This window comes from Brienomyrus brachyistius, chromosome 25 (assembly GCF_023856365.1).
Source record: "Brienomyrus brachyistius isolate T26 chromosome 25, BBRACH_0.4, whole genome shotgun sequence".
Classification (NCBI taxonomy): domain Eukaryota; kingdom Metazoa; phylum Chordata; class Actinopteri; order Osteoglossiformes; family Mormyridae; genus Brienomyrus; species Brienomyrus brachyistius.
In genome coordinates, this window is record NC_064557.1 from 2,699,882 (window position 1) to 2,727,275 (window position 27,394).

General features: G+C 44.6%; 1 protein-coding gene across 8 annotated transcripts; it reads right to left on the reverse strand.

Moving 5' to 3' along the window:
* Positions 1 to 659: 659 nt before the first annotated feature.
* Positions 660 to 21,488, reverse strand: LOC125720308 (ELAV-like protein 2). 8 transcript variants are annotated; one of them, XM_048995536.1, is made up of 8 exons: positions 21,071 to 21,488; positions 10,749 to 10,832; positions 8,784 to 9,024; positions 6,243 to 6,346; positions 4,867 to 5,020; positions 4,143 to 4,368; positions 3,876 to 3,914; positions 660 to 2,869 (listed from the first exon to the last, which is right to left on the reverse strand). In XM_048995536.1, the coding sequence occupies exons 2-8, from the start codon at positions 10,818 to 10,820 to the stop codon at positions 2,539 to 2,541; spliced, it is 1,167 nt and encodes a 388-aa protein (XP_048851493.1). In that variant the 5' UTR covers positions 10,821 to 10,832; positions 21,071 to 21,488; the 3' UTR covers positions 660 to 2,538. The 8 variants fall into 8 exon arrangements, with proteins under 8 accessions (XP_048851493.1, XP_048851489.1, XP_048851494.1 ...); XM_048995532.1 differs by having other exon boundaries at positions 8,784 to 9,027; positions 21,071 to 21,487; XM_048995537.1 differs by lacking the exon at positions 21,071 to 21,488 and adding an exon at positions 19,914 to 20,181 and having other exon boundaries at positions 660 to 2,866.
* Positions 21,489 to 27,394: the final 5,906 nt, after the last annotated feature.

Sequence of the window (27,394 nt, forward strand, 5' to 3'; positions counted from 1 at the left end):
TACTACCTTCGGAGGCAGACCACACATACAATATACGAGTTTTTCCCCATCGTTTCAGCCTGAAGCACGACCTCCCCTCAGAAGCCCACAATATCCCTCTCCGAGACCGTTTTTACCTGAGCCACGAGGTTATGTCAGTTCATGAGGAAGTATACATGATTGTTTCCGTACGGTATTAACTGGCGGTGCGTCAAAGTGAGCAGTCACATTACAGCCACTCAGAACAGCTTTGACTGACATTTCACACCACCACAAATGAAGAAATACCCAAATACTCATGCTACCAGACGCACCATTTTACTGCTATAAAAATCGTGTAACCTACTGTACAATTGGCAGCCTTCTGTAGGCCGATAAATCTGAAATGTGTCAATCCAGCCGAGGCAGAGAGCACGTTACGGTAGCTTACATGGGACTCGCGCAAGGCTTCCGATTTACGACTGGCGATTTAGATGGATGGGAGCCTGACACACTATGCCATTCCGATATTTCTAGTAAAAACACTGGATTGAATACTAACCAAGCCAAAAAAGGCAGCTGTACAGTAGTAATAATTTTACTTTAAAATATCCCAGAAAGGTCTGCGACTCAAGTCATGCAAGTCACCTGCAGTCCAGCTGGTCACAGCTTAAGCAGAAATGACCACAGGCATGCGTTCATTTCCCTTCAACTCATTTATTGGTGAACTGAACATGGAAAAAAAGTACAATGCGTCCAAACACAAAAGTAAACACGTACATCCCTTTAAATACTAAAAAGATATGCTCTATTCCAACAGCTTTTGACAGAGTCGTACTGTACAACCTTAAATAAGCAGAGTTTGAGAGACTGACTAGCAGGTAGACCTGCTAGACGTCCCCTTCAGTGCCGATACTGATCTGTGGGGAAGGAATGGTAGAGAGACACTGTTGTGATGGAGTCCGAACTGAGGGGAGGGGGGGTGAAATTTACTGGCAAATCCCATTTGTAATTCCTGTACCTAAAACCCAAACGACGAGAAGAAATGACTGCATCGAGTAAGGGGGGGGGGGGGGGGTCGTTGATGTATATGTCGAGCGTGAAATTAGGTGTGCGTCATGTTGTCCTTTTCAGAGCTACGATGTTGGATCCCCCCCCCCCCCCAACAGTAAATAAAGCGATATGCCTAACCTTTCATAGATGACTGCTTTATGCATTTTCTCTATGTATTAACATATATTCAGAACTGCAGCTTATATACACATATATATTATCTATATGTAAATTAAATCTATTTATTATAGCAGGAGGAAAAAAAAACCACCAACCATAAACAAACAAACAAAAAAATTACGTCAGTCCTTTGGACAAGTCAAGTACGTCAACTCAAGTGTAAACAAGAAAACCAAATAAGGCAACATTCAGAATAAATCAAGACTCACAGGATCAAAGTAAACAAAATCACTCCTGTAAAGTTACTGAAATAAATATTAAGTAGGACATATTTACATAGGTCAATAACAACAACCCTTCAAACTTAATTCTTTAAACCTCCAAAAATGTCTCTTCTGCTGTCTTGTTCAAACCAAGTAAAAACCTTTTTTGTATATATATTTTTTTTTTAAATAGAAAAACAAACCGTAACAGAAAGTACATCATTCAACACTGAGCTTCTCTGAATTCCATCGGAAGAACTGAATTTGTTTTTAAACCCCTCGAGCCTCATTTTTTTATTTTTTATTTTTTTTTTTAATTTTCCCTCCTCTGGTAATATGAGCTTCTGGAGAGACTTGGGCCTCGTGTTCGAATGTGAGCCGCGTGCCACATAACAACCAAGATGACCCATAGAAATTAAACTGACACCAATTAACCAACATCCATTAAATTTCAGAATGTCAGGAGAAAGATCTCAAAAAAGGTACCTTTTAGATCATAACGCTCTCCAGAAATGTCAACCACAGTAAAGTTTCTAGTGAAGCTCCAAAGCTTGCAATGTGTTATATGAAGATATTTCTCAAAGTATCCATGTCAAAATATTTGTTCCAGGTCCAGTAAAAAGTTTCTCCAAATTGTTCTTTTTATAAAAATAGATGCTTCTTTAAACCCACATCAAAGAGGTTCCTAGCTCTTTGGCAAGGTACTGCTTTAAGAAAAAAGTGTCTCCTGTAGTTATACAATAAGCAACGATATGTGGCCAACCGATAATCCAACTAATAACTCGACGAAGCAGTTAGCTGTTAAAGAAAGATACGCTAAACGGTAGTGATTAGTCACTCTACTTCTCAGAGGCAAAACGCGCCCAAGACAAACGGACAAAGGAGAGGAGAAGAAAAGTCACCATATGTCTTACAAGGACTTTTGGGGGGGAACCCAAAAACAAAGACTAGAGAAAAGAAAGTCCCTTCTTTAAACATTTGAAAGCAACATGACAAGTTAAAAATAAATAGCCTGCTATTTGCTCAACTCAAAAGAGATAAAGAACACTGGACACTAAACATCGATTCTTTAACTTAAATGACATAAAAAGAGACCTTTGCTGTATAAATTCCCCCCTTTCGCTCGTAGCATTTTGCAAAGACATCAAGCTTTGTGCGTTTTGTTAGTCTTAAAGGAGACCTGCAGCACTCTGTCCCCCAAGCGATATCCGTTAAGGCTGGCGATGGCCATGGCCGCCTCGTCATAGTTTGTCATGGAGACGAATCCGAAGCCCTTGCACTTGTTGGTGTTGAAGTCGCGGATGACCTTCACGTTGGTCACCGCGCCGAACGGTCCGAACATCTGCCACAGGATGCTCTCGTCCGCGTCCGGGGCCAGGTTGTAAACAAAGATACACCAGCCCGCCCCTGCGTGGCCTGGGATATTGATGCCGGCCAGGCTGGTGACCCCATCAATGGCCATCGGAGAGAACCTGCTAGAAAACAACAGTCCATGTCTGGTCACAGAGTCAGACACAAAAGGCTCCTTAAAGTATAAGCTACATGAGGATGGTGAGTATTGCAGCAGGGTCTTCAAACCCAGCCTTCAGGGACCACCAGACAGTCCACGTTTACTTACACAAAAACGATTGGTTCATAGGAGATAAACCAGATTGTAGGGGGAGGAGGGTCCAAGCAGCTAGAGGAGACATCTGACTGGTTGGGTCTGACATCTGACCAAGATCTGATTGGTTCTCTCTGAACCAATCATTCTTCATTCTACCCGCAGAAAATAAAGTAAAACTCCCACGAGCCCTTGTTTGGCTAGGAGCTGTGAGGGAGCAAACAATTGGAACTATCTGGTGGTTCCTGGGGACTAGGCTGAGAAACGCTATACTAGAGAGTGAGGAGAAAAATCGCTAAGACCCCCACTAGCTGTGTGGAAGCTCAGCACCTTGTACTGAGTGGGTGGAGCACAGGGACAGGGAACGCAGTGTGTATCTTCAGCAATGCCGCGGTCAGCGGAGCCACCGACAAGCTCATAGAAGACAACTCGACCCCCCGAATCGCCACACTCAGTACTATTTAAACAGAAGCATTTCAGCAGGTACGTTCCGTCGGAGCGCCGCATTTCGTGGTTGGAGGGAGAACGCAGTAAAAATTTTTGGAAGATAAAAAAAAATGTTGCGACAAAAAAAAAAAAAAAAAATGCATTTCTCCCCAGATTTTTCTGAGCAGTAACAGACGCCCGCGCCAGTAATCCCTGAGAAGGTTCCGGTACACCATCCTGTCACTAAGTGTGCGTCATGCCCGTGTGCCCAGGTTATTCTTACCAGGGAAACTTTTCAGCCTCCACCCCACCAATCCCCATAACGGTCCAACAGGAAGCTTCCATATTCCAGCAGCTACAGGAAACCATTACAGTTCATCCCCAGAAACCCAGTGTCGGATTTTCAGTATGCAGCTACCACAGATTTAAGGACTAAATAAAAAGAAATTTACCTTTTTACGCCATAAGCCATGTTCAGAAGATTGTCCAACCTAAAAATGATAGTCCCACGTTAAGATGGACCATTCCAAGCAGAAATCTATATCCATATTTACTGCTTTTAGGATAGTACAAACAAAAACTGGTCTGAACGGCAGCAAAGATTTACTGCACGATGTACTTCACTTAGAAACTGGAATATCAACGCTCAGGCTCGCCGAAGTGACTAGATTAAGTTGCGTCGCGAGCACAAGAATACGATGTATGGAAATGGGATTTACCGGAATCGCTGAGCCTGTTGTGCCAGGGGCCCGGGGTACCTCCGGCTGGGGGACTGGTACAGCTGCGAGAGCAGGGCCTGGCTCGTCTTCTGGCTGGGGTTGTTGGCGAACTTCACCGTTATGGGCTCGGTGGCCCCAGGCGGCTTCTGGCCATTCAGGCCCTTGATGGCTTCCTCTGCTTCCGCCCTCCGGTCGAAGCGGATGAATCCAACGCCTCTGGAAACGCCTGGCGGAGACAGCAGCGCGACACGCGACCTGCTCAGTGACGCGCGCTAAAAACAGACCTCGCGCTTCTCTCAGCCGTACGGCGAGATGCGCATTCGCTGAATGGCCCACCTTGCAGCAATCCACACAAGTGTCACCCCTAATGCCCTACCGACAAACTTCCCAGAATCCCAAGAACGGGAAGATCGTATTTGTGGTCTTGGCAAGAGCCGACTGGCTAACTTGCCTCCCAAGAACTAACCTGGGGCGCAATGGATCATGGGATTGCTCTCATTTACCCAGGATGCAACCAATGCATCCATGACATCTGGGGTGGTGCAAGACCAACACCTGCGGATTTTTGCCATCCTCCCCACTATTTCTTGAGTATGAATTGGTTTTCGGCAATGACGTAAAAACGGATGCACAAGACCACAAGTAGGGTCAAGTATGTATATTGAGAAACACACCAAGTTTTCCTGGAACAAACCAACCCCCCCCCCCCCCCCCAAACTCTTACCAGTAACTTGGTCCACCAGAATGCGGGAGGTAATGATGCGTCCATACTGGGAGAAGAGCTGTTCCAGCTCTTTCTGAGTCATGGTTTTTGGCAGCCCGCTGACGTACAGATTTGCATCCCTGATGGAGGCAGAGCTCGGACGGGCGTAGGAAACCTGAAAAGCAATTAACGCGGAGGCTCAAGCACGAGAGACGCACGCTTCCACGACCCTGCGCTGCGTCTCATCGCTGGGGAGAAACCCCCCTCCCCCAAAATACACCACTCATGGATCATACAACTGTTCAAAGCACGATTCAGCTTCACCATGAATTAAATATATGACATTGCACTAAGGTACGATCCTACAGTTTCGATACCTATTGATTAGAGGTGAGCAGTGAAAATGTTCAATGTAAAATTACTTTCCAGTATTCAAGTCATACTATCATAGCACTGCTGGTGAAGATAGACAAGCTATTAGTTTATTTATACATTCCTTCTTGGACACAGCACTATAGGTGCCTGGCCATTAGTGACACGACCTGTTCTAGCTACACAACGCAGACGGATTTATCATAGTGTCGCGGCGGTTTCACGCTGACCTTTTCAGCGCCCCACGGACAGTATCCGTGATATTTAACTTGCTTTAATTAAACCGCCGAATGGGACAGCCACCCCCCAGACCACATCATTACGGCAGAGAAAGCAGCAGAGGTAAAACCAGTAGTCCACCAGTCTTTTCCTCACTGGGTTTCATGACTGTCCACTGGGAGGGAAAACAGTCCCCCACCCATGGTCCTTGGTAAAGAGAAAGAATCACTTTGCACAGGGGAAACGTCTGGAATCTAAAACCAAAAGTCATTCAAAACCTGATCAAATTATGACTGAATTAAAAGACTACCTTTCGGGAGTGGTGGCTCTGAGGCTACTGGAAGGTTGCTGGTTCAAATCCCATGAATTCCCAGAGTAATTCTATTCCGCTGGGCCCTTGAGCAAGGCCCTTAACCTGGCAACCGCTTCGTTCTGGGTTTGACGTTAAACCTACATCCAACCCTATAAGGAGGTCTTCCAACTTACTTGAAATATCTTAAGGGTTGGTGGCGGGATTGGCACCCCAGCCGTCGGAAAAAAACTAGTGTGGTGCTGAGGTATCACCCGCCACATGGCTAACCTCAAGTTCTCATCCCTGAGGTGGTTTGTCGTGTGGTGGGTGCGGCAACACGCTGTAATCAGTGCATGCTCCTTCCCCCCCCCCCTTTCCTGTATGCCGCAGCCCGTTAAATGCTGAATGATGACGACATTAAGCAATACCTTCACAGGCTCTGTCGTCTGACAGGGAGACAGGGAACGGAGCGCAGTTCCAGATGTAGCCTATAGGGGGTACCACTGAGTCTCACCTTGATCGTCTTGGTCTGAAGTCTCAAGCCATTTAACGTGTTAATGGCCTTTTCTGCATCCTTTGGGTCCATGTAATTCACGAATCCATAACCCAAGCTTTGTCCTGTGACGGGAGAAAGGAGAGAAAATGTCCTAAATATGAAGGTCCGTGCATTCCAAACCCACTCAATACAGAGAGGAACCAGGTCGTCGTGCTATTGATTTCGCCCCAACGCCAAATCACTTGCACTGCAGTAAGCACTGTAGAAGCAGTCTTTGAAACCTGCACAGAAGGTGATACCTGCAAGGTTCAGCATGCTGGGGGGGGGGGGGGGGGGGGGGGGCGGGGGGTGTCTAATTTTGAACACTGCTTAACAAAGCAGAATGAGGCTTTGTGTGTTAAGAGGATGCCACGTCTGCAAATGTGCAATAGCTTCCAGAAAGCTAGTGAGGTCCCAAGGAGACCGTCAAGCATGTTAAAGCAGATGTTCTGAGGTTTCAAAAAAAATACAGCCAGAAACTGGGAACTGCACCTAAAAACTACACACATCACGTAAAAAAGGTTCAAACATCCCTATGGCACCAGGCCTTGGCAACATCTTAATTCTTTCATTAAACTGGAGTCAGTGGGGCATCATCTAAACACTCACAATCCAGAATAAAATACTGCCTGTGTTTAAGCATATTTACATTTGGTAATAATGTAGCCCTTCAGATTAATGCACAACATAGTCACGAAAATGTATAAAAAGCAAGACACAAAAAAAACCACCTTCGCAAAAAGGTTTGATCAGCTGAATAATCACGGTCTGAAATAGCTAAAAGCATTTCCTGCAGAGTAAATGACACTCAGTGAGGGGTGGGCTGGATCACAGACCCCTGGGATGAAAGCCAGACCCTAACCCTCAGCAGCAGCAGCAATATAGAGCAGAACTGCTTTAAGGCGAGGCGGCCCTGTGACCACAATCCGGGAGCTGAACTCCAGTCTCGCCTTCCCCAATATGCCGCTCCGGAAAAACCCCTGGCATTTGCAGGCTGTTTCCGTATCTTATCGAGTTGTGTGTGTGTGTGTGTGTGTGTGTGTGTGTGTGTGTGGGGGGGGGGGCACAAAATGTTCCCCAGCTTAAAAACGAGCTCCAGCACAAACTCAGGAGTTTTCTGCAAGGTCATTAATAACCAGAGGATGCTGAATGAACCTCCTCTGACGTCACCAGGGCATTTTCTGAGGGAGAAAAGATTTTTTTTTTTTAAGGCGGGGCCATAATGTTGACCCCCTGTACATAAATTATGGTTAGCCAATTATATGTTCTGCATCAGTGAGTGACAGGAGAGTGGCACTCCTTGGACCAATCAGCCTTCAGCTGAGGCCATGGTTCTAACACGCGTAACACAGCTACCAGCAAGCAGACGACACCAATACTCAGGTACTCCAGCCGTAACGCCGGGCTGATTTATAAGGTTAAGTCTCTGCATTGAAGCCGCGTAGCCCGGATACCTTCACGTGAAGTCATGTGCCTTTCCCGTTCACACAACTGCATCCGGTGGGACTCCTACTGAATCCCGGAGAGGGCAAAGTTTCCAGTTGAAGTTCCAGTTTGACAGGGATCGAGGCAAGCGCTTTCCTGGCCGGGTTGAAGGCCACGGCGGGAAGTCCAGCCCAAAACAGCGGACGTGCAAACGCACCAGAAATGGAGCCACAGAAGGTTGCCAGTCAGGTGTGACGGGCAGCTGAGAGCCTCGTCTGCCAGCTGGCTGCTCTCCCATGCCATCCCCATCAGCGGCTTAAAGCCACTCGCCCTCCAGCACAGAAAAAAAAAGGCCAAGAACCAACAACCATCGGATACACTCTCCTCCGCCATGCACACGCGCTTCTGGGCAACACAGCGTGCACATACTCCCAACATCTGAACAAACCAAACCACATGCTTACACATGGATTACATCAGGCACAGACACAGAAACCGTCATCTCCGTATGGACTCAAACTAGGAATACGCACAACAGTTTGCAGAAGACTGACCCCAACAATTACGGGTAATCTGACATACTGTACCTTTCATATGCATGCAGTAAGGCCAAGCCTGACGACTGTACCCATTTAAGTGTGATGTTTAGTAGTTATCACATCATTCCAGAACATAAATCATTGGCAGTGACACCTGAACTGCAATTATAAGGCCGAACAGTAGGAGGGGCCAGAGAGCTCCTGAGAGGCAGGGGAAGGTTTCATGTTTACATTACAGGGCACTGTCGTTCAGGCTCAGCTCAGGAGAACACGGGTTTTCAGGAGAACACGGGTTTTCAGAAGACACACTTATGAGAATCAAAACCATGCACTCTGCCATTTCATAAAGCGGAAAGATTTCACCAAAAGCACCAAACCTCCGCTCCAGGTACCACAAAGGAAACATGCGGTTTTACCAATCCAGTCACATGATGGCTAAGCCCCATTTTACAAGCTTTCAGACATAACGCACATCTCAGTACTTAGCAACATCTTTCATAGACACGTCAATCCATCAAAAAAAAAAAAAGAGAGAAATGGCATTTGGATACATTACCTGTTATTTTGTCTCGTACTAACTTACAGGATTCGATTTCTCCAATGCTACCAAACAGGCTCTTCAGCTCCTCCTGGGTCATATTCTGAGGCAAATAGTTGACTATCAGGTTAGTTTTACTGTCATCCAAGTTTCCTGATTCTACAGGGGAGGAGCAGTTGTTTGACACTGTGGTGGGACCGTTGGTCGTGTTGTTACAAGTCTGGCCATTGGACAGCTGTGTTTCCATGGCAGCAATAACCTGCTAAAGAGACAAAAAATAAAAAATAAAGAGGAGGGTGTCAATACTAAATATCCACCCACCCATCCAGCAATTATATATAGTTAAAAAAGGATGCTTTTCTATAATTATACAATTCACTGGCTTTCACAAGGTTAGTGTCAAGATTTCTGGGAGGTACAGGCAATGACCATGTAGGCTTAAAACCGAGGTCGCATGTGGAGAGCCTAGGGTGCATGTGGTGCGTTTCACGCGCATGTATTTCTCAAAGGTACGGCAATGCATACGCATCACTGATGGCTGAAGAATGTGCCATACTGTCTCTCAGTAATGTAAATGATACCCCCCACCCACCGAACATGCAGAAAGATTTCCATCTAAAGATTTCACATCAGCGAGTTTAATATCTGGCACAATCAAAAACGTACCGATATACTGCAACGCTGCACTAGGAGAGAGGTGGGCAGGCCAGGACTGAAACGCAGTGAGAGCGTAAAGCTGCCTTACCGCTTCTGCCAGGCCGTTCGGAGTATAGTGACAGTGCCTAGCGGAAGCGAGTCTGTAGTATTAATACTCCACTCAATCCCTAGGCGTTCATGTTAAGGATGTGCAGGTTGTAGCCATCATTACAAAATGATTAGGGTACTAATTAATTCAATTGTCAGCCTTTACTTCCCTGTTGTTAAATATATCAGTTTACCATAAAAAGAAAAAAAGATAAAAAACAGCACTGGTCATTTTGTCGGAAATTCAATTATTTACCGCAACGTAAATGCCATACCGCATTTTCGTACAACAAATTATAAGCGATGCCTGATTTTTATTAAATCGTTGAAAACAGAACAATCCGTCTTCTGTACACAATAGCAAGCCTAGCATGTACTGCAAAGTGCTTACATTTTTCCCGCACTGATTCATTCCAATTGTGCAGAGTTAAGATTATATCCAAGCTATGGCTGAATGACACCCTCTGAAACCGAGTATAATGGAGACCTGGGGGACCATATGGAAATCAGAATGGCGATGATGTGGTTTAGTTTACACCTTATGGAACATCTAATGTAAACTTCCACCTCACAGCATCCGCCTTTTTCAAACTGGATCCATAGTCAGTTGTCCGTGCCCAAACCACGGTATGCTTTAAATACCAAAGACGAAAACATATCTTAAAGCAATTGGGAATTTTGGGAAAAGGAAGCTGAAGAGCTCATTAGAAATCGGGGATGTACAGGAAGGTGTTGCCCAGTGCGTTCAGACGCTACGCCTATAAAATAGGGAGATCGGCGGTTCAAATCTCAGGATTGGCAGAGTCACCATCGGGCCCTTGAGCAAGGCCCTTACCCCCCCACTGACTCAAGGGACTGTCTGACCCGGCTTCCAAATTCCACTTCCAAAGTGGAAGTCAAATTCCGGCTTCCACTTTGGTTAAAGGAGTCTGCTAAACTGAAAAATCGAGCACGCAGGCAACCATGACTTCTGTTTGGGCAAGACGATACCCATCGAAGCTGGATTCGAATGAAGAAAGGCATCCTTCTTTAACTACGGTAGCTAGACCACAGTACAAAAAAACACCGATTCCTCAATTGGCAGAGGCAACATTCACAGTTAGACCAGAGCGATGAACTCTACGTGCAGAAGGAATCGCGCAGGCGCCTGTATCGCGCATCTGATGTGGCCCAGACAGAGGACTGTGCATTTACATCCAAAAGGGGGGGGGGGGGCGGAATAGAAGAAATCCCACAGACCCCAGTCCACGGCTCAGCTGCCCACGAACCACTTCTAAGCAGAGAGGCCACATCGCACAGTCTGACTGCCATGTTAGTTGACGTCTGCAATATGGACACAGAAAAAGTACCGCATGTTAGATTGACATGAAACACACAGTCAGCATTTCCTTAGTCCCTGTGCACAGGTCACCCACGCAAACCAGTCCCTCTAGTGCAAGAGGCTTGATAGGGGTGTATGTTAGTGCCCCCTACGGGCCACAGGGTCCAATGGCAACCAGGCACTTAATTGTATAAAATTAATAATGTGAGCTTTAGAAGAATAAGGTCACCCGGCTTTTGTGGAATACATTCCCCCCCCCCACCCACACAGAAACTAATTTTTACCAGCAACGCCCAAGTGATTTAAAATCTTCTTTTGGAGCGAAAAAACAAACAGGGTTTCGGCTGGGAAAATAAAAAGCAGGCAGGCAGGTGATTACAAGGCAAGACGAGGCGCGTCTGAGTGAAACGGAGAGCCGCTGAAGATAGTTAATTCACACGAATAGATTGCATGATCAAACTGCTTTAAAACAGGATAAAAATTAACCTCATCAAAAAAAAAGCACAGTAGCTATCGACTCAAAACACCACAGCATGCACACGCCACACTCGTTTCCTGTTCTAGCAAGCAGACACTTTAGAATAAATGTGTAATTTCTGTCCTGTGAGGGTCGGCTGGGACGTCGTTCAATGTGGCGCGTTACCCCTCGCGCTCTGGTATTATAAAGCACATGTACGAGATCTTCAGCAGAACATTACATTCAGCCAAAGCTAGTACTGACATCTCAGAGGTAACCTCATACCCACACAGTCATGCTAAGTAAACTGGGTTCCTTCCCAACATAACCTTTGGGTATGGAGAGAACAGCTGAATGGCGAAGCAAACATCTACGCATCATGAGTCAGACGAAAATCGCTGGCTAAAAAGGCATTAGACCTAAGAACCAACTCGGGAAGCCAACTTCGAACAGTTGAATAAGAGCTGGGAGCTGGATAACATGCCCTTTCAAAACTCTTCCTTCTTAGACCGAATACACCATTATCTTTCAAACTGTCACGCTTACCCAGGTGACCCGGCACACACTGAGCATGTGCAGGGCAGCCCTACCGACAGATCGACTGCACGCTCTATGCAAGTTGGGACCTACTGCGTCGTTAATGCTGCTTTGCACAGACTTGTGACCATTTTAAACTGCACTGACACAGTCAACTTTTAGGCTCTGCACAATGTACCTACCACCTGCATTACATAATGGGATTATTTTTGTACACCGTTAGCATCCGACATGCCTGCCCTCTTTTGGGACTGTACAACAGAACAGGTACCCACATAGACACTAAAATGCACAGAGCGACACCAGAGTACGACTCCTGTGCTTTAAATCGGGCGATTTGGACCAGTGCAAAAGCCACGCTCAATGATTATATAACATTAACACAACCTGGCAAAGCCTGTTCGGCGCACACTGCAGTAAATGGTGCTGAAATGGAACGTCCGCAACCAAGAAATACTCAAGGCAAAAAAAAAAAAAAAACAACCCTACCAATTACAGATGTTAATTCATGTTAAATCCTATTTAACAAAGATGCCAAACCAGGTACCATTTCCAACGGCACCAAGTGCATCTTGGGCAAAGCATTGCATAAGCCTTCTGAAGTCATCACAGATGTGAGATCCTGTGTAAAATTAGATCTTCAGCCTGAGCTTCTCTCAGAGATTGTTCTTTGGTTCTTCTCAAAACTTCACGGATGAGAACTGGAGAAAAATACACAAACTCAGGCTACAAAGGCCAGACTGAGTCTGGGACTGCATCTGACTCAATACCCATTCCTCTAACGGAAATGGGGAACCACCAGGCAGAGAATTAACATGGTGTCAAACGATGAAAAAGATTTTCACGCCAGGCTCACATCTTACTAATAAATGGGATAAGCGTCCATCCCAAGAAAAAGGGATTTAAACAAACAAAACAGCATAAAACATCCAAAGTGGTCACTCAGCAAAGGTTCATTTCAGTCCTAATTTCACACAAATACGCCCTACAGTTAACACGTAGTTGCTGTCCAAAAAACACAATGTACATCAAATCTTTAACTGTTGTGACTTAACATGGATGGAATGCGACCAATATACTGATCAAATCACAAGATGGTTTTATGAAATCATCTATTTAGTATTTATGTGTTATACTGGTTAACATTTGTATTCATATTGCTGTACGTATGATTACTTTATAGCTTAACATTTGTAGCTAGTTGGCTAACATCATTAATTTTATGAGTTGAGTTTGCATCCTGCTGACAGTCAACAATCCACGAAAGTGCTACAGGTCTATGTACGACAAGGGCGCCTCAATACATCGTTTTAGATTTATTTTGTAAAGTAGTTCTAGAAAGTGTGATTCACGCTCATGAAATCAATTTTCGAAGATGCGCGGTTTCCCCGTCGGACAGCGACGGTGTAGATAAATGTGGAGACTGACACTTTCTTTAGACAAGTCCGGCACCGCAGACAGGCCTGCGCTGCGTCATTAATGGAAATATCCATGCTACTTAGGAGGCAGTTTGACAGGTTATGGGTGCAGATCCACACTTGAGAACTACACGGCAAATACCCATTCAGTACAGATGGTTCTCAGTCGATCAGGTCACCACACTCTGTTAGTCCCTTGTTGAATTGGTGCAGAAGGCTTTAGAATGGGGGGGGGGGGGCAGTCATCCCAGATGTAAACAGGGGATTATAAATGAACAACTAGGCCTAAATGACTCGATTTATTCAGGTAATAATTAGCAATAAGTAATCATTAGTAATAATTACTAATAAGTGTTTTTACATCAATGATCAAGAAAAGCCCCGCCCTCCCAGCACACGTTCCAGGCACCGGCGATGGTCAAAATCGGATATATTTAATTAGGGTCCCAGCACGATCGGATTGCCCCATGCAGATGTTCCTGTTTATTTCCCGCAGATGAAAGACATGCCTGTTAAAACCATTACAGGCCGATTTAAAACGCTAAAGATGGCTGAAGACCAGCTGGGATCACTGCGGACTAGGGTCTGCATCATCACCAGCAGGAAGAGTATTAAAAAGGGCATGAATAGTTAGTCGGAATTTCACAAGTGGAGTGAAGGTGACATGGGGGTGACGGCAAAAAAAAAAAAAACTCCCCCAAAAGAATACCGGATCAGTACCGGACCAATTAGATCGACAAGCAGCCAGTTGCAGAGGAGCCCAAGGGCCACACTGCTCAAATATAGGGCTGCTGTGGGCTTTGCTCTCTCACAAACGGGGCCCTACGGATTAGGGCTGCCAACAGAGGCAAAGATAAGAGATCGAACAACAATAAAAGCAGACCGGACCCAAAGCACAAATCGCTTTGTTCAGACGATTCCACTCGCGTTCAATGGAACCGGCGCCACTGATGTCCCGAACAGAAGAGCTGCCCCTCGGGTTGTTTAATTTGTGATGCGACTCCAAAGATAGACACCCCTGCCAGGCGAAAAATGAGATTCGTTTTGCGGTTTACGGGTGGGGGAGGAGGGGCGCCGCAGACGTTCACCCAGGACTCGAGGTGCAGTCGGGCCCTTTAAATATCCCAAAATATCCAAGAAATGAATTCTCAGATTTGTGTCTATAAGAACTAAAATAAAACCCCGCAAGATGGGCTCTCATTTCAGGGATCCGAGAGCCGAAGGAGACCACAGTACCTCTGCAAACACGGCCTACTTTCAATTCAAAAAACAAATGAACTGCTGTGCAGTGGCCTACTTCCACACCGCTATGAGGCACTAATTCTTATTAGGAGATAAACACTCGAAAGAGAGCTTGGCGACCCCAACAAGTCGCCCAGCCTGCTAAGCGGCGTGGGTATCTGCGGTCGGCAGCCCCCCCCTTTGTTGTTGGCATTTTTGTGTCACTACCTCCCTGGAGCAAGAAAAAAAAAAAAAAGGTGGGGGTCTTCTAGCAGGTTTTTTTTTTTTATCATCTGCTGAAGCTGTCTACCTTCTCCGTTTCACTTGAACGGGCAGATCCCTGGCTGAAGCCTGTCAGCCGTCCGCTCGCGGTTCAGCTCCGCAGCGAATCTTCTGCAGGGGCGGCGGCAGCAGCGCCGTCGGGGAAGGCAACCGATTTGAAGGGACATCCGAGCCCCCCCCGAGTGCCCACCTGGCAACCCCGTGGGCCCCACCTGGCAACCCCACCGCCTAAGACCGCTTCATGGAGATGGGGACCTTCACCGACAGGCTGGGTACGTCGAGGACGCTTCCACCAGATTCAGCTTATCCGGAATGGACCGCGGTGTTTTAGAGCAACAGGACACGGCAGGGAGGGGGCCGCGAAATAAAAGAATCAGTGAGATTACACTGGCCCTTGGAGTGAGGGCTTAAGGAAGTCTGCACCACAGGCAGGAACACACCCAGGTAGCACCGCATAAATAATTCAGACGAACTAAAACCTATTCCAAACTGAAGACACCATAGAAGGTCTGGAGGAATTTAACGGCCAGCGCACTCCAGGCTCCACTGTAGACAGCGAGGACACCAAGAGCAGGTACATTCCACTAAGTTTACTAGGCCCAAGGCTGAGTAGCAAAAAATAATTATAATACCTTTACTAGTACAAACAAATTTGTACATATAAAAAAGTACACAAAGCAACCCAAAGACCCCCAATTTGATTGGATTTGTGAAAACCTTGGTCTACTATTAGATACAGATGAAAGCAGAGATCGAGGTCAGAGCACAGGGTTAGACATTTATTAGGGCCCCGGAGCAGTTCTCAGGGTTAAGTCATTCGGTTAATGAAAAAAAAATGCATTTTTTTATTGATTACAAATGCAGGGAAATATTGTTTGTGACAGAGTATGTGTGTATTGAAAGAAGTCAAAGTGCCAGATTCAAATCTGATAGAACAGTAAGATGTTATCGAATTCCTGGGAGAAGCACTCATTCTGAAAGGGGAGTGAAATGGAGAAGACATGAAACTGTACAAGAAACAGTCCTGGCCCACCTTCTTCAGACTACATCACGCCGAGATCTGGAGAAGACCCCCCGACAGTAGGGGAACGCGTTCTTCCAGACCTGCGATACTGCCCACGTAGATCCTCATCGATATCCTGCCTGAGAGGACCGAGTCACGTCTCGCGCATCTCCGCAGGAAAGTTCCTTCGCATCCGGGAGCGAAAGAGGACAAAGGCAGGCTCCACCAAAGAGGCCGCCGCTACCGCAGCAAACACGGGGGCTTACGGTCCTTAAGTGAACCTACATCGTTCCACTCCTCCTCCCCTCACCCTGTAGAGCTCCGTAAGCCATGGTGCCATTTGGCCCATGGTTCTCCGAAACAACACAAGGCAACAGCAGCACATCAATTCGGCTCATGTAATGCGCGTTAGGCTGCCGTTTGCCTTTGTCGAGTTCTCGGCACTTCCAGGAATCTGTCCAAATGTGTTCTGGATGGTGACAGATTTTTAAAAAAGCGCTTCGAACAGATGACGGCAAGCCACATTTTTATGAATACGTGCAGCACGCGTACGCACTCAAGACTATTTGTCTTGCACAAACGCAGTGCACCATGTGCCTTGTCTCGCACATGTGTGCGTGTTTATCACGATTTGGTCCCTAGCTGCTATCGTGCATTAGCATCACCCCAACCTCAGTCTCTTCTATGACTTCCTGCACTTCGCCTTTCTGCAGACTGTTGCCACACATTAACGTATCCTCTTGCCCCGTCGAGCTCATCGGCGAACCTCATAGGACAACGGTGACATGGCTGTAGGAAAGCATTAAGACGATGGGCACGCCGCTGAACGGCCGTTAAAACCCCGTGCGTTTTCAGGACTCTCTCAAGCCTGGCAGGAAAGGGAAATGTACCGAGCACGGAAATGTACTGAGCACGGAAATGTACTGAGCACGGAAATGTACTGAGCACAATTTGCATTTAAGTGACCGGTTATACCGCATTGCGGGTCCCATTAAGCCAGGCCTCAAGCACTGGAACCAGCTGATTAACCGAAATTCTCTGCATGCAGGAGGGAAACGAGGGTTTACAAGCAGAAGCGTGGCTTGTCAGGCCCACAGCCGAGAGCTACTCATTCACGGGATTCCACGTGCAGCGCGCACTAGCTCCCATCCTTTACGGTTAGGGATCGTCCATAAAGAGACGCCGTCGTGCTCCAAGCGCTGCTGCGATTTCACCGTATTAAAGGGCACCTGTCTGAACCTCCCCAGTCTCCGGTGACAGGTGGAGTAAGGCAATTTAAAAAGTTCACGTTTAGAGAAACGGTGCACGGCCCAGTTCCGGCAACCAATCAGAGGCCGGAGACGCTCTCGGCAACACCTCGCCCCCCCCGTGAGGATCCCACACCGTCACGGACATGAGGCTAAAGAGAACGGCGGCCGCATAATTCACAGCCTCTCGGAGCAGCACGGGCCCCGCCGCCGTCAGCGCCGCTCCTTCAGGGGAGATATTTCCATCTAGACAGATGGCGAAAGCCGGTGTGGGAGACACTGACGAGCCGCCGAGTTTAACGCTAGAAATCGCTGCCCAGTTATGCATCCGGAAAAAAAAAAAAAAACAAAATCACGGACAACTGCTAACAATCTGCGCATTCTTCAACGAGCATATTGTCACAAAACAAACACGCGTATGCCATTTCCCCGTCTTGCTCCCACTGCACCAGCACAGTAAATACAAAAGACTAGTCAGCTGCCTTAAACAGCTCTGCAAATACGCTTCAGAACCTCAGGCCCAGAATCAACCCAATCTGCACCCCGAGACGGTTCCTACGCCACAACGACAGAGGCAAGACTTTTACAGACACTGTGATAAACATATCAAGCCAAAAGGAGTGACAATTTACAGTCATAAAGGTCTGCACAGGATGTTTGATGTGGAAAATCGTTAAGGATCCCCCCCCCCCCCAATGGTTAAAAGGATGGCAAAAACAAAAGCTAAACTATGTCCAACAAGCAAAGTCCCACAACATGGACCAGGTACTCTCCCTGCTAAATGTTACTGATAAAACCCCTCAGCACACCTACCCCCGAGTTGCATACCAGAACAACTTCACACACCGAGTGTTTACACTGGGCTTATCTACACCTGATAGGTGTTATTTTTTTCCAGAATCAACAGCCCACACAGACATGTAGAGACCGTACTCCCGCAATGATGACATTTAGATCCTCCTTAACCTACACAACAGCAAATCCGTCGGTTACCGTATCTCAATCCTCAGCAGTTTTAAGTAAAAGCTAATTAAACGCTACCTGGGTTGATATGATGTTGCATCGTGGTGCTAATGCCCGTTAAAGACATTTAAGCGCTTCCCAGTGATGCTTAGTGGGGAGAAGGCCAATTACATTAACTGCAGCGACGGTTCAGAGACACCCGTTTCTCCAAGGGCTTTAGTACATGCAGAGTTTCCCAGAGAACGTTGGAAGAGTTCGGTGCTAAGGGCCTTAGCTTCAAAGGGCTGTGAGTGACGAGGCCTCCACTAGCTTTACACTTTACAGCACCGAATGCCACAGATGTGGCACATATTTACGACGGTAAAAACAAACACTCACAATCACAGTTTGAGTTAACGTCCCTATTCCCCATATGACCAATTAGAGTTTAGGGCCCCCCCCCCGGAAAACCCCCCAGTTATCACGACGAATACCTTTAACACACCTTCAAATTATGTATTGTTCTTCAACACAGGCTGAGAAATAGCATTATGCTAAAGGGCTGACGCATTATGGAAATACTAAAACGTGCACTGAAAGCACAGGTACCCAAAGAGACCAGGAGGATATGGTTATAACGTTTATCGCTGCCTCCAAATTCAGTCAGAAAACTTATTTTAATAAAATCAGTACTGCGACTACTCCTTTGGCAGCAGCACCGAGAAGGCCGCGGGCTACAGACGATGGTCCTAATGAGCGTCCATCACACGCTTCCCGGACACCGAACAGGCGTCAGCGGTCAATCTCATGGATCAGAACCAGTCAGAAGCCAGGAAACGTGAGGAACAACTTTAAACAACAGCAGGTCCTCCAGTTACACAGCAGGGAAATTCTCTCAAGCCTCTTAGTACCACATATTTTGGGAAAAAAAAATAAAAATCATATTTGTATATAATTGCCATCCCCTGAAAATTAAAAGGCCTACCATTTCTGGGCACTTATATCATAAATTTCTCAAGGTAAATTGGTAAAGACAATCACAAGCACAGACACATTCCGTATACATTTTTGATCCAATATACACAGACTGGACACACAGATTGCAAAAGGGGAACCGATTTTTTCACTTCCCACTGCCTGCATATGCACAGGTCTAATGGAGGTGGGAAAAAATAAAAGTTGACAGGCAAACTGGACCCATGCGACTTAATAACGGGCTGCAGAATCGGCGTCATTGCGTGTTAATTTCCTCAATGTTTAACAAGCAACACGGTGTCCACCGATTAAAAGCACTTGAGTCAATGTTTCACTTACAATAGGCCGTGTTAAGGCAAACTTTACCGCCCATTTAAAACGACAAACTGACGGGTTAAAAATATTCACTTAGGCCGCTGCTTAATTTTTTTAATCATCATTATTTCAGATGAACCCTAAAGTTCCCACGCCACAGATACAGGTGCCGGTAATTTATAAGCACAGATGAAACCTTTATTGCGGTTACTTAACCAGTACTAGTAATTTAATAAGCCCAGGTTACTACAACTTTAAAAAAAAACTGACTGCCAACTTGCCTCTATCACCTAGTCCTATATGCTGCACATTCGCACGGAGCATTAAAAAGCGACGATACTCAAACAGCCTGCATCATATTAATACCTAAATATTGTTTTAAATCACGCATATTTCTAATACAAGTGCCCTCCTCCATCGGGAATCACGGCGTTTGCATGCCCGGCTCCCCGCAGCCCTGCATAAAGAAGCATGCATTAACTTTGCAGGACTAGTTAGCAAAACATCGGTTTTTAAACCAGCAGTAAAGAAAGACAGACAGACAGACAGTATGCCGCCTCGCCACCCATCCTGCATGCAAACCCTTAGTTATGGTACAGCAGCTACACGTCGCTTGCACCATGTGTATTTATATACGCAAACTTCCCCGTTAGTTAATGGCCCCAGGGCGTTTATATTCTACGTACCTTCGCTCCTACGGTAAGTTACTCAGTAATATCTGTAAGGAAGCCGCAGGACGCCCAGCGCCCCTTCATCGCAGACTTACGAAGGTGGAAGGAAGGAACAGGCGGCGGGAAATCGGCGCACCGACCGTACATTAGTAATGACTAATTAAGACAATCGGGCTTCAATATAGCAATCAAGCCCAGAGTATCTATGATGGGTGCGGGAGATATACCAGGGGCAAACCGAGGGGGGTCTGTGCTACGGATTAACTTGCAACGAAGAATAAATATGGCCAAGTGCCTGACCGCTGTCCGTATAATCACCATGCAGACATTAAATGCAAGAGTTTAATCAGCAAGAGGCTGGGAAACGTGGTTCGGAGTCTCGATCAGCACCTATACGGCAGCAAACGTGGGGATTGGAAGCAGGGCCATACGCATTGCGCTACATATAGGGTGATTTATTTATTTATTTTAAGTGTCCTGAATGATTAAGACATTAAACGTGGTTCTGATGTTTGTCTCATCAGAAAACGCAGCGCGGAAACCGTGCAGGGGATAAATCCGTAACGCCACTTCTCTGGTCACCTCACATGTGCAGGTAGGGCTATCATCATCCACTGGAATCACTACATTAACTGTGACTTTGAGGCTACTGCGTGTTCACCGGGACATCGCTGTCCATCCTGCGCGCACCGCCTTCAGATCGGCTCGCCCGTGACAGGTCCGGTCAGGTGGAGTTAGGTGTCGGCTTCGTGCACTCTTGTATCTCTCCAAAAATGAAATGCATGAAGGAAAAAACGCAGATTCCTCGTAATATATATTATATTTGTAGCAAGAAGCCCTACGATCTTCACGGTAAGGGACGCGCACACGTACCACTGATACAAGGTAACCTTATGCATGATGGAGTAACCGACGCATATGCGTCCTGCATGCAGCTTTACTCCTGCATCCCAACTTCAATCAAGTGACATTCAAACACCCGCAGAAAAAAATACCACGAACTGCAGAATTAAACACTGGCTACAATATTAGTTACGATCCCGTCGTCAAGTAAACATATCGCTGCAATTTAGACGTAGATGACAACGAACAAGTAAACCAATGACCCCCGGCCACCTAAATGTCAGCATCACAACAAATTTCTTTAAGAAGAAACTTTAAAAACGCCTTACCGTCTCTAATGAAAGTTAAGGATGTCCTTAGTGTTAGCCAAATATAGCACTCTTTCAACAGATACACAATCAAATAATAAGCAGCATAAAAAAAGCAAAATTACTTGGATAAAAATTCGAACACAAATCAACACGATTCATTAAATAAAATATTTATTAAAAATAAAAACAAATGGGACACACGTACATATAAATTAACAACACATAACAAAACCGAATAAATAAAAGGACTGAAAATCTAAAAGAAGCGACTTCTGCCTCTATAGGTTGGCTACCAAAACAAGCGACATCACTGACTGAAAGAAAGCAAAGTAAGAAGGAGGGTGTCTTTAAAGGGAAGGTGGTCCCGTCCGTGTATATATATAGAGCCGTATCACAGCAGCGCTATACCTCTCCGCCCTATGTTGCGCAGCAGCCCTTCAATATACATTACAGCGCAAGTACGCGGAAGTATACCCTAGTAATAGTACTTTCTAGCGCTTTGCATTGGACGCTTTCATCCAATTGGCTGTAATCCGTCTCCTTGGCACGCCCATTCCGGCAACGTCGGCACGCTATTGGTCCATTTTTGTTACTCGCAGACGCCTTTGAGTATTCCACTCAAAATTGTCAAACGCAACTATTAAAAGCAGGGAAAGCGTGCTATTTTCGGCGCATCAAAATTCTTAATCGCGTACCGGTGGTGTCTTTGTATTACCAGGAGTATAAGAAAACGTAATTTTTGTTTGCTTTTTTTTTTTTTACTGTAATGCGGAGGCTGGTTTAATTCCAATGATTTGGAACAAAATTAAAGCAAGCTATTGGAACAGACATGGATTTTTCCTAAACTTTCAATTAACAACTACTATTTTACTTATCACACAACATGCAAAAAATAACTTATTTCTGTCTTTCACTCAAGGATATCGTCTGTAGCAGCGTGCGGTTAAGTAGATTTCTCATTATTTTGCTAATACTGATTGAAATAATAATAATTAATAATGGGTTCCTAGTTCAGTGGCGCATGAAACATACCTAAACGATTAAATAACGATGACAGTGTGTAACAAGTATTCATTTAATGTAGTTTTAAATATCTGCATACCTGTTTCCTTTTCTTAAAAAAAAGCAGTTTATTTGCACAAGTATAACTAAATTATTTATCGCATTCAAGTTATGTAATTATAAAGTTGCACCGCATCATATATTGTTTATAATACTATCTGGAGCCAAATGTCCACACCATTTAAGACGTTTGCACTGTATTCTTCTAACTGTATTCAGCGCAAAAATATATTATTTTGGGGGAAATAACAGTTTCAAACGACCCATGAAAGTTTCTATGAGTCAAAGTTGCTTTTTTTGCTATATGGTTTAATTTGGATGTTATGAGATAGGGAACTTACAGATTACTCTTTCATCCCATTAATTTAATGTGGTTTATTGATTTATACTGTTTACCATAATAATACTTTACCGTACACCATTGTATATTCTACTATAGCTGAAGATAATGGAATTAAATACATATAAGTTATCCAGGATATAATAATAAGCGTATCTGGGCTCATATACTTTGCATTCAATAAATTTGTCAAGTTGACATAACCCCGGCATTAGCAAACTCCTGTTTGTGTTTTCACTTGTTTTCAGTCATTGCTTGTTTGCTGAGAGCTGACTTCATGTTTGGTTGGACTCAGTTCGCTTATTGACTTGGCCTGACAAGATGTTTTTTTTTCTTCCTCAGACAGTGAACTACCCAGTATGTTGGCAGTTTGTTCTGTGCAGGCAAGATATTTCCGTGCGCTACGGAAGAGGCACCTAGCTGCACCCATTATCGATTAACTTCTTTAATAAATATGAGTTAACTTGTTTGGGGGGTGGGTACCCCAGCAGGGTACTGCATCTTTGAATGTGAATTTCCTTTTTCTCTAAACTCTTTCATCTTCTCATTCCTCCTGTAAATGTCGATATCACTGCCAAACTCTCCTGGCTCAATCCCATTGCCAGCAGCCTGTTTTAAATGGGCATTTCTGTGTTTGGTGATGATAAGCAGTTTTTACTCCGCAACCATAATTTTGCCGCCAAAATCCAGTTTGGTTTCCTTCTTTCTGTTGGCTACTAGGTTGTTGTCGGTTGTTAAGTGTGCCAGTGATCTACGACTGTTTCGTTTCGCCAAATTTCGATGACACTTCTGATTGCAAAGGTTCAGCATCCAAATTGCACGCATACTTTTCTCCCTCTGTATGTTAATACCCCTTGTTTGTAATAGCCAGAAGCAGGGGTTAGAACGAGTACCACACACCTACAGCTTGCTCCATTGTCTGCAATAAGCTCCACCAAAACAGCAGTGGAGAGCACAGGAAGTCTTTATAAAATCCGCATGCATTATAATGAAAGGGGGAAGTGATTCGTTGTCATTGTTGACATACCGTATCACACAGTGCACAACAAAGAAATGTGTCCTCTGCATTTAGCCCATATGTCACAGCAGGGGGCAGCTAATTCAGCGCCCAGAGAGCAGTTTCTTGCTCAGAGATTCAAACCAGCGATCTTTTAATTGCAAAATGCACATCCCCAACCATAAGGCCACCACATATAGCCTTTCCAACCTTTTCCATAACTGCTGCCGGATTTTTTTACTCAGGAGTTTGAATAAATATGTCAAAACTCTAAGGCTTTTTCAGGAAAGTTATCCCTGTTTTTAAAATGTTGCTATTAGATGTTTTTAAAAATACTATAATTCAAAAAGTTTATGTAAACTTTCTCTATTTACCACACAGGATAAAACTGAAAATAAAGAAGAAGTAAATTAAAAGAATTAATTCCACATCTAGGACTGGATAGTTAAGGGCACTTGAAATCAGTGCATGCTGAGCTTCTCGGGCCTCTGATCCAATGTGATCCATTGGACCAGACGTCTGTCAATCACTGGATCCTAGATAAACATGATCAATCAGGAAAAAGACGCAGGATGCAATCCTGTGGATGACCAGTAAACGACGGGGCTGTGGGGAGATGAGCTCTGCCGTTAGTGTGATGGTCACTCACTGTTACTGTGCTTTACAATTCTACATTCTAAACACATTACTTCTGTGTATGTGTTTACATGCTTTCACATTAATTTCAGCGTGGGTATGTTTTTTAATGCTTAAATAAGAATTGCCTAAAATCTAATGTTAGATTTTAAGTTTCACCGAAACACATTTCATATCCCTAAGGAGACTGAGTAGAAATTGCAGACACGACCCGGGTTACAATGGTTTGCGTTACGGTATTTTGACTTTCCGATGGATAAATTTTTTTCACTTTCAGTGCATTATTCAATAAATTACACAGCTGTTCGACATTTTATTATAATATAGGCTTTGTGTTAATGATTGTGCCCAGCTAAAGGCAAAGTAAGTGTTCAAAGCATGTTTGAGGAAGGTTAGGCTAGGCTATGATGTTTGTTAGGTAAGATGTACTGTATTAAAATGCCTTTTCGCCTTACGATAGGTTTATCGGAATGTAAATCATTAATCCTGTTAAAGTAACATAATCTTTTTCAAAAAAAAATCACTCAAAAAAGATAAAAGTGACCTAAAAAAAATATATGCACAGATTTCTAAAAGCGGCTAGGATTTCCAGTTAGCAAAGAACTGGGCAAAAATAACCCAGTCTGCTTCCAGTCAGACAAGACAAACAAGACAAATATCAATTATCCATGTCATTGACTATTGGTCCTGTCCTCAGGTACAGAGTAAGAGTTGTTGGCAATATCATTATATTCCTTTGCAGTAGCCTTGCTTAAATGGCCTCATTAAACAATGGCAGTATAGCAAAACCACTTCTGAAGAAGTCAGGGAGCAGGTGCAGGGATGTCAAGGATCGATTTAGTTGTCTGCAGGTGAAATAAAGAATCAGAATTGCTTCCACCCTCTTTGGAAAGTCCCCATAGCACTAGAAGATTAGAAAAAGAATCTTTTGACAACAATGAAAGGCATCAATAGCCTCTGCTGTTCCTATTGCCCCTTTGTCTGTCTTTTTTCTGCCATTTCAAGTGGCAAAACAGTTTTTTTTTCTCTTTTCTGTCAAAAAGAATGAATGTAGTGAGAGCTCTGTAGTCAAAATCCTACTGGCTCGTATTTCTGTTTTACCGAAGCATCTAAAAACGAATTGCCTTTTTCTTCTTGATTATTTAATAGAAGCTATTGCTTGCAGTTTGGCCTAAAGATTTAACCGTAAAACATCCCTCGTTCCGTTCCGAGTTGCGACGGGCTTAACGGAAAAGTGTATCTGCTTCCGAGCCACGTTTTGGAAAGCAAATCGCACAAAAATCAATAACAATTTAAGAGGAATAATCTGAAGGCATCGATCTTTTGAGTCCATCAATACTAGTCAATGCAATTAGTCAAAGACAAAAATATGGGGAAATTGTCAATTAATCTTCACGCTTCCCAAATAACTGTTACTGAAGGACGCTACTGTTTTTGTTAAGTTGCTGTTACTGCACATGATCATACTGCCAGTAATTATGGGGACAAATGAGTAAGGACCATAAACATTATTAAAATAAAAACATATTGACAACCACAAAAACAGACGGCATATTTGACAGTACGTGCTTCTTGCCTTGTGTTGGCCTGTATTATACTTATGGAGCAGGATTGGATATTAGAGCAATTGTATGCTGAAATTGGTTAATATATTTATTTAATCTAAGAGTAAAAATTTGTGGTGCTTTAGTTTAATTTAGTTGGATGTAAACTAAATCATTTCAAATTGTTACATTGTTTAAAACCAAAATCCCAGAAAAATATTCTCTTTTACACTGAATTTGTACCTGCATTGTGCGTAATGACAAAAGAACATCCCTACTAATAGATTTTCAGAAAGTGTCACCTTACAGCATGCAAACCCCCGATAACAGATCAGGCCACGGTTGAGCCGCACGACTTGGTCACATGACCATTCTTGCTCCATTTTGGCAAACTGGAGTCCTACTTGCAGCTTTCAGCTAAGACGCCCGGTCGTTTGCACCTCCTACTCAGTCACGAGCCCTGCTTCTAATCTGCACCTTCCTGAAAGTGCCCGTATATCAGACTGCATGGGTCTCGCGTGTTATATATTATATAAGGCATAGGATGGGAATCTCAGGCATAACAAGCAAGTGTGCGATAGGTGCTGGGTTTTTCTCCATCTAATTTAGCCTTTCAGCATCACTCACAAACAAGAACTGTACCGATACACGTTTCGTTTGGCATCCAGTAGCTCGAAAAATACAACGGTAGAGACACTAATACACACAGTAATAGAATAAAAGACAAGGACTGCATATGTAGAGGGTGACTGAAGCTGTGCGGGTCAAAGTCGAGGGTAATAGTAGCTGCAACATACATTATATGTATGATAGAATAAATAACTAATAAAAATATGTAATTGTAAAAAAACATTAGAAAAATATATGAAATATGTAATCTGTATACAATAACATAAACAGTATATAAAGCATTATATATCCATCCATCCATCCATTTTCCAAACCGCTTATCCTACTGGGTCGCGGGGGGGTCTGGAGCCTATCCCGGAAGCAATGGGCACGAGGCAGGGAACAACCCAGGATGGGGGGCCGGCCCATCGCAGGGCACACTCACACACCATGCACTCACACATGCACACCTATGGGCAATTTAGCAAGTCCAATTAGCCTTAGCATGTTTTTGGACTGTGGGGGGAAACCGGAGTACCCGGAGGAAACCCCACGACGACATGGGGAGAACATGCAAACTCCACACACATGTGACCCAGGCGGAGACTCGAACCTGGGTCCCAAAGGTGTGAGGCAACCTGTGCTAAGCACTGCACCACCATGCCGCCCCTGTATAATATATATCATATAAAAGTAATAAATATGTACTCAGTAGCTAATGGGGCCTCACTGCATGAAGGCCTCACTGGAAGGTCATTTTTCAGAGAAGTTCCGCCTTCCTGGCAGTGCGAGCAAGCTGATTGGTCCAAGTGTCATGCTTCCTGATTGGGTCTATGACTCTGTCTATAAACTATACTGACAGAATGGATAGCACCCAGAAAAGAACCGTCTAGCATATCTTACAATAGGCATGGTGTTCTTTTTATGCGACATTCACCCTGACGCCAAGCAAAACACTAATGTGGACGTCCAAAAAGCCGCACTTTGTCCAGTCGAATTGTAATGCAATTATAAAACCAGTGTTGTTTAATGAATTCAAGGACCTTTTCAATCAAAGTCTGCCATTTTATGACAGAAATGTTAAATGGTTCTACAGAAGTTGATCTGCGGTATTCTCTGCCATGGTGACCGGATAGAATATACCATGGTGACCG

Bases quoted from the DNA above. Each gene is read 5' to 3' on its own strand.
- LOC125720308 (XM_048995532.1), bottom strand. From the start codon at position 10,820: ATGGCAGTCAGACTGTGCGATGTGGCCTCTCTGCTTAGAAGTGGTTCG. The intron at 5,021-6,242 runs GTGAGACTCAGT...ATTGCTTTTCAG, and splicing joins TTCAGACCAAGACGATCAAG to GTTTCCTACGCCCGTCCGAG. The intron at 3,915-4,142 runs GTAAATCCCATT...TATCATTTTTAG, and splicing joins CAACAGGCTCAGCGATTCCG to GTTGGACAATCTTCTGAACA.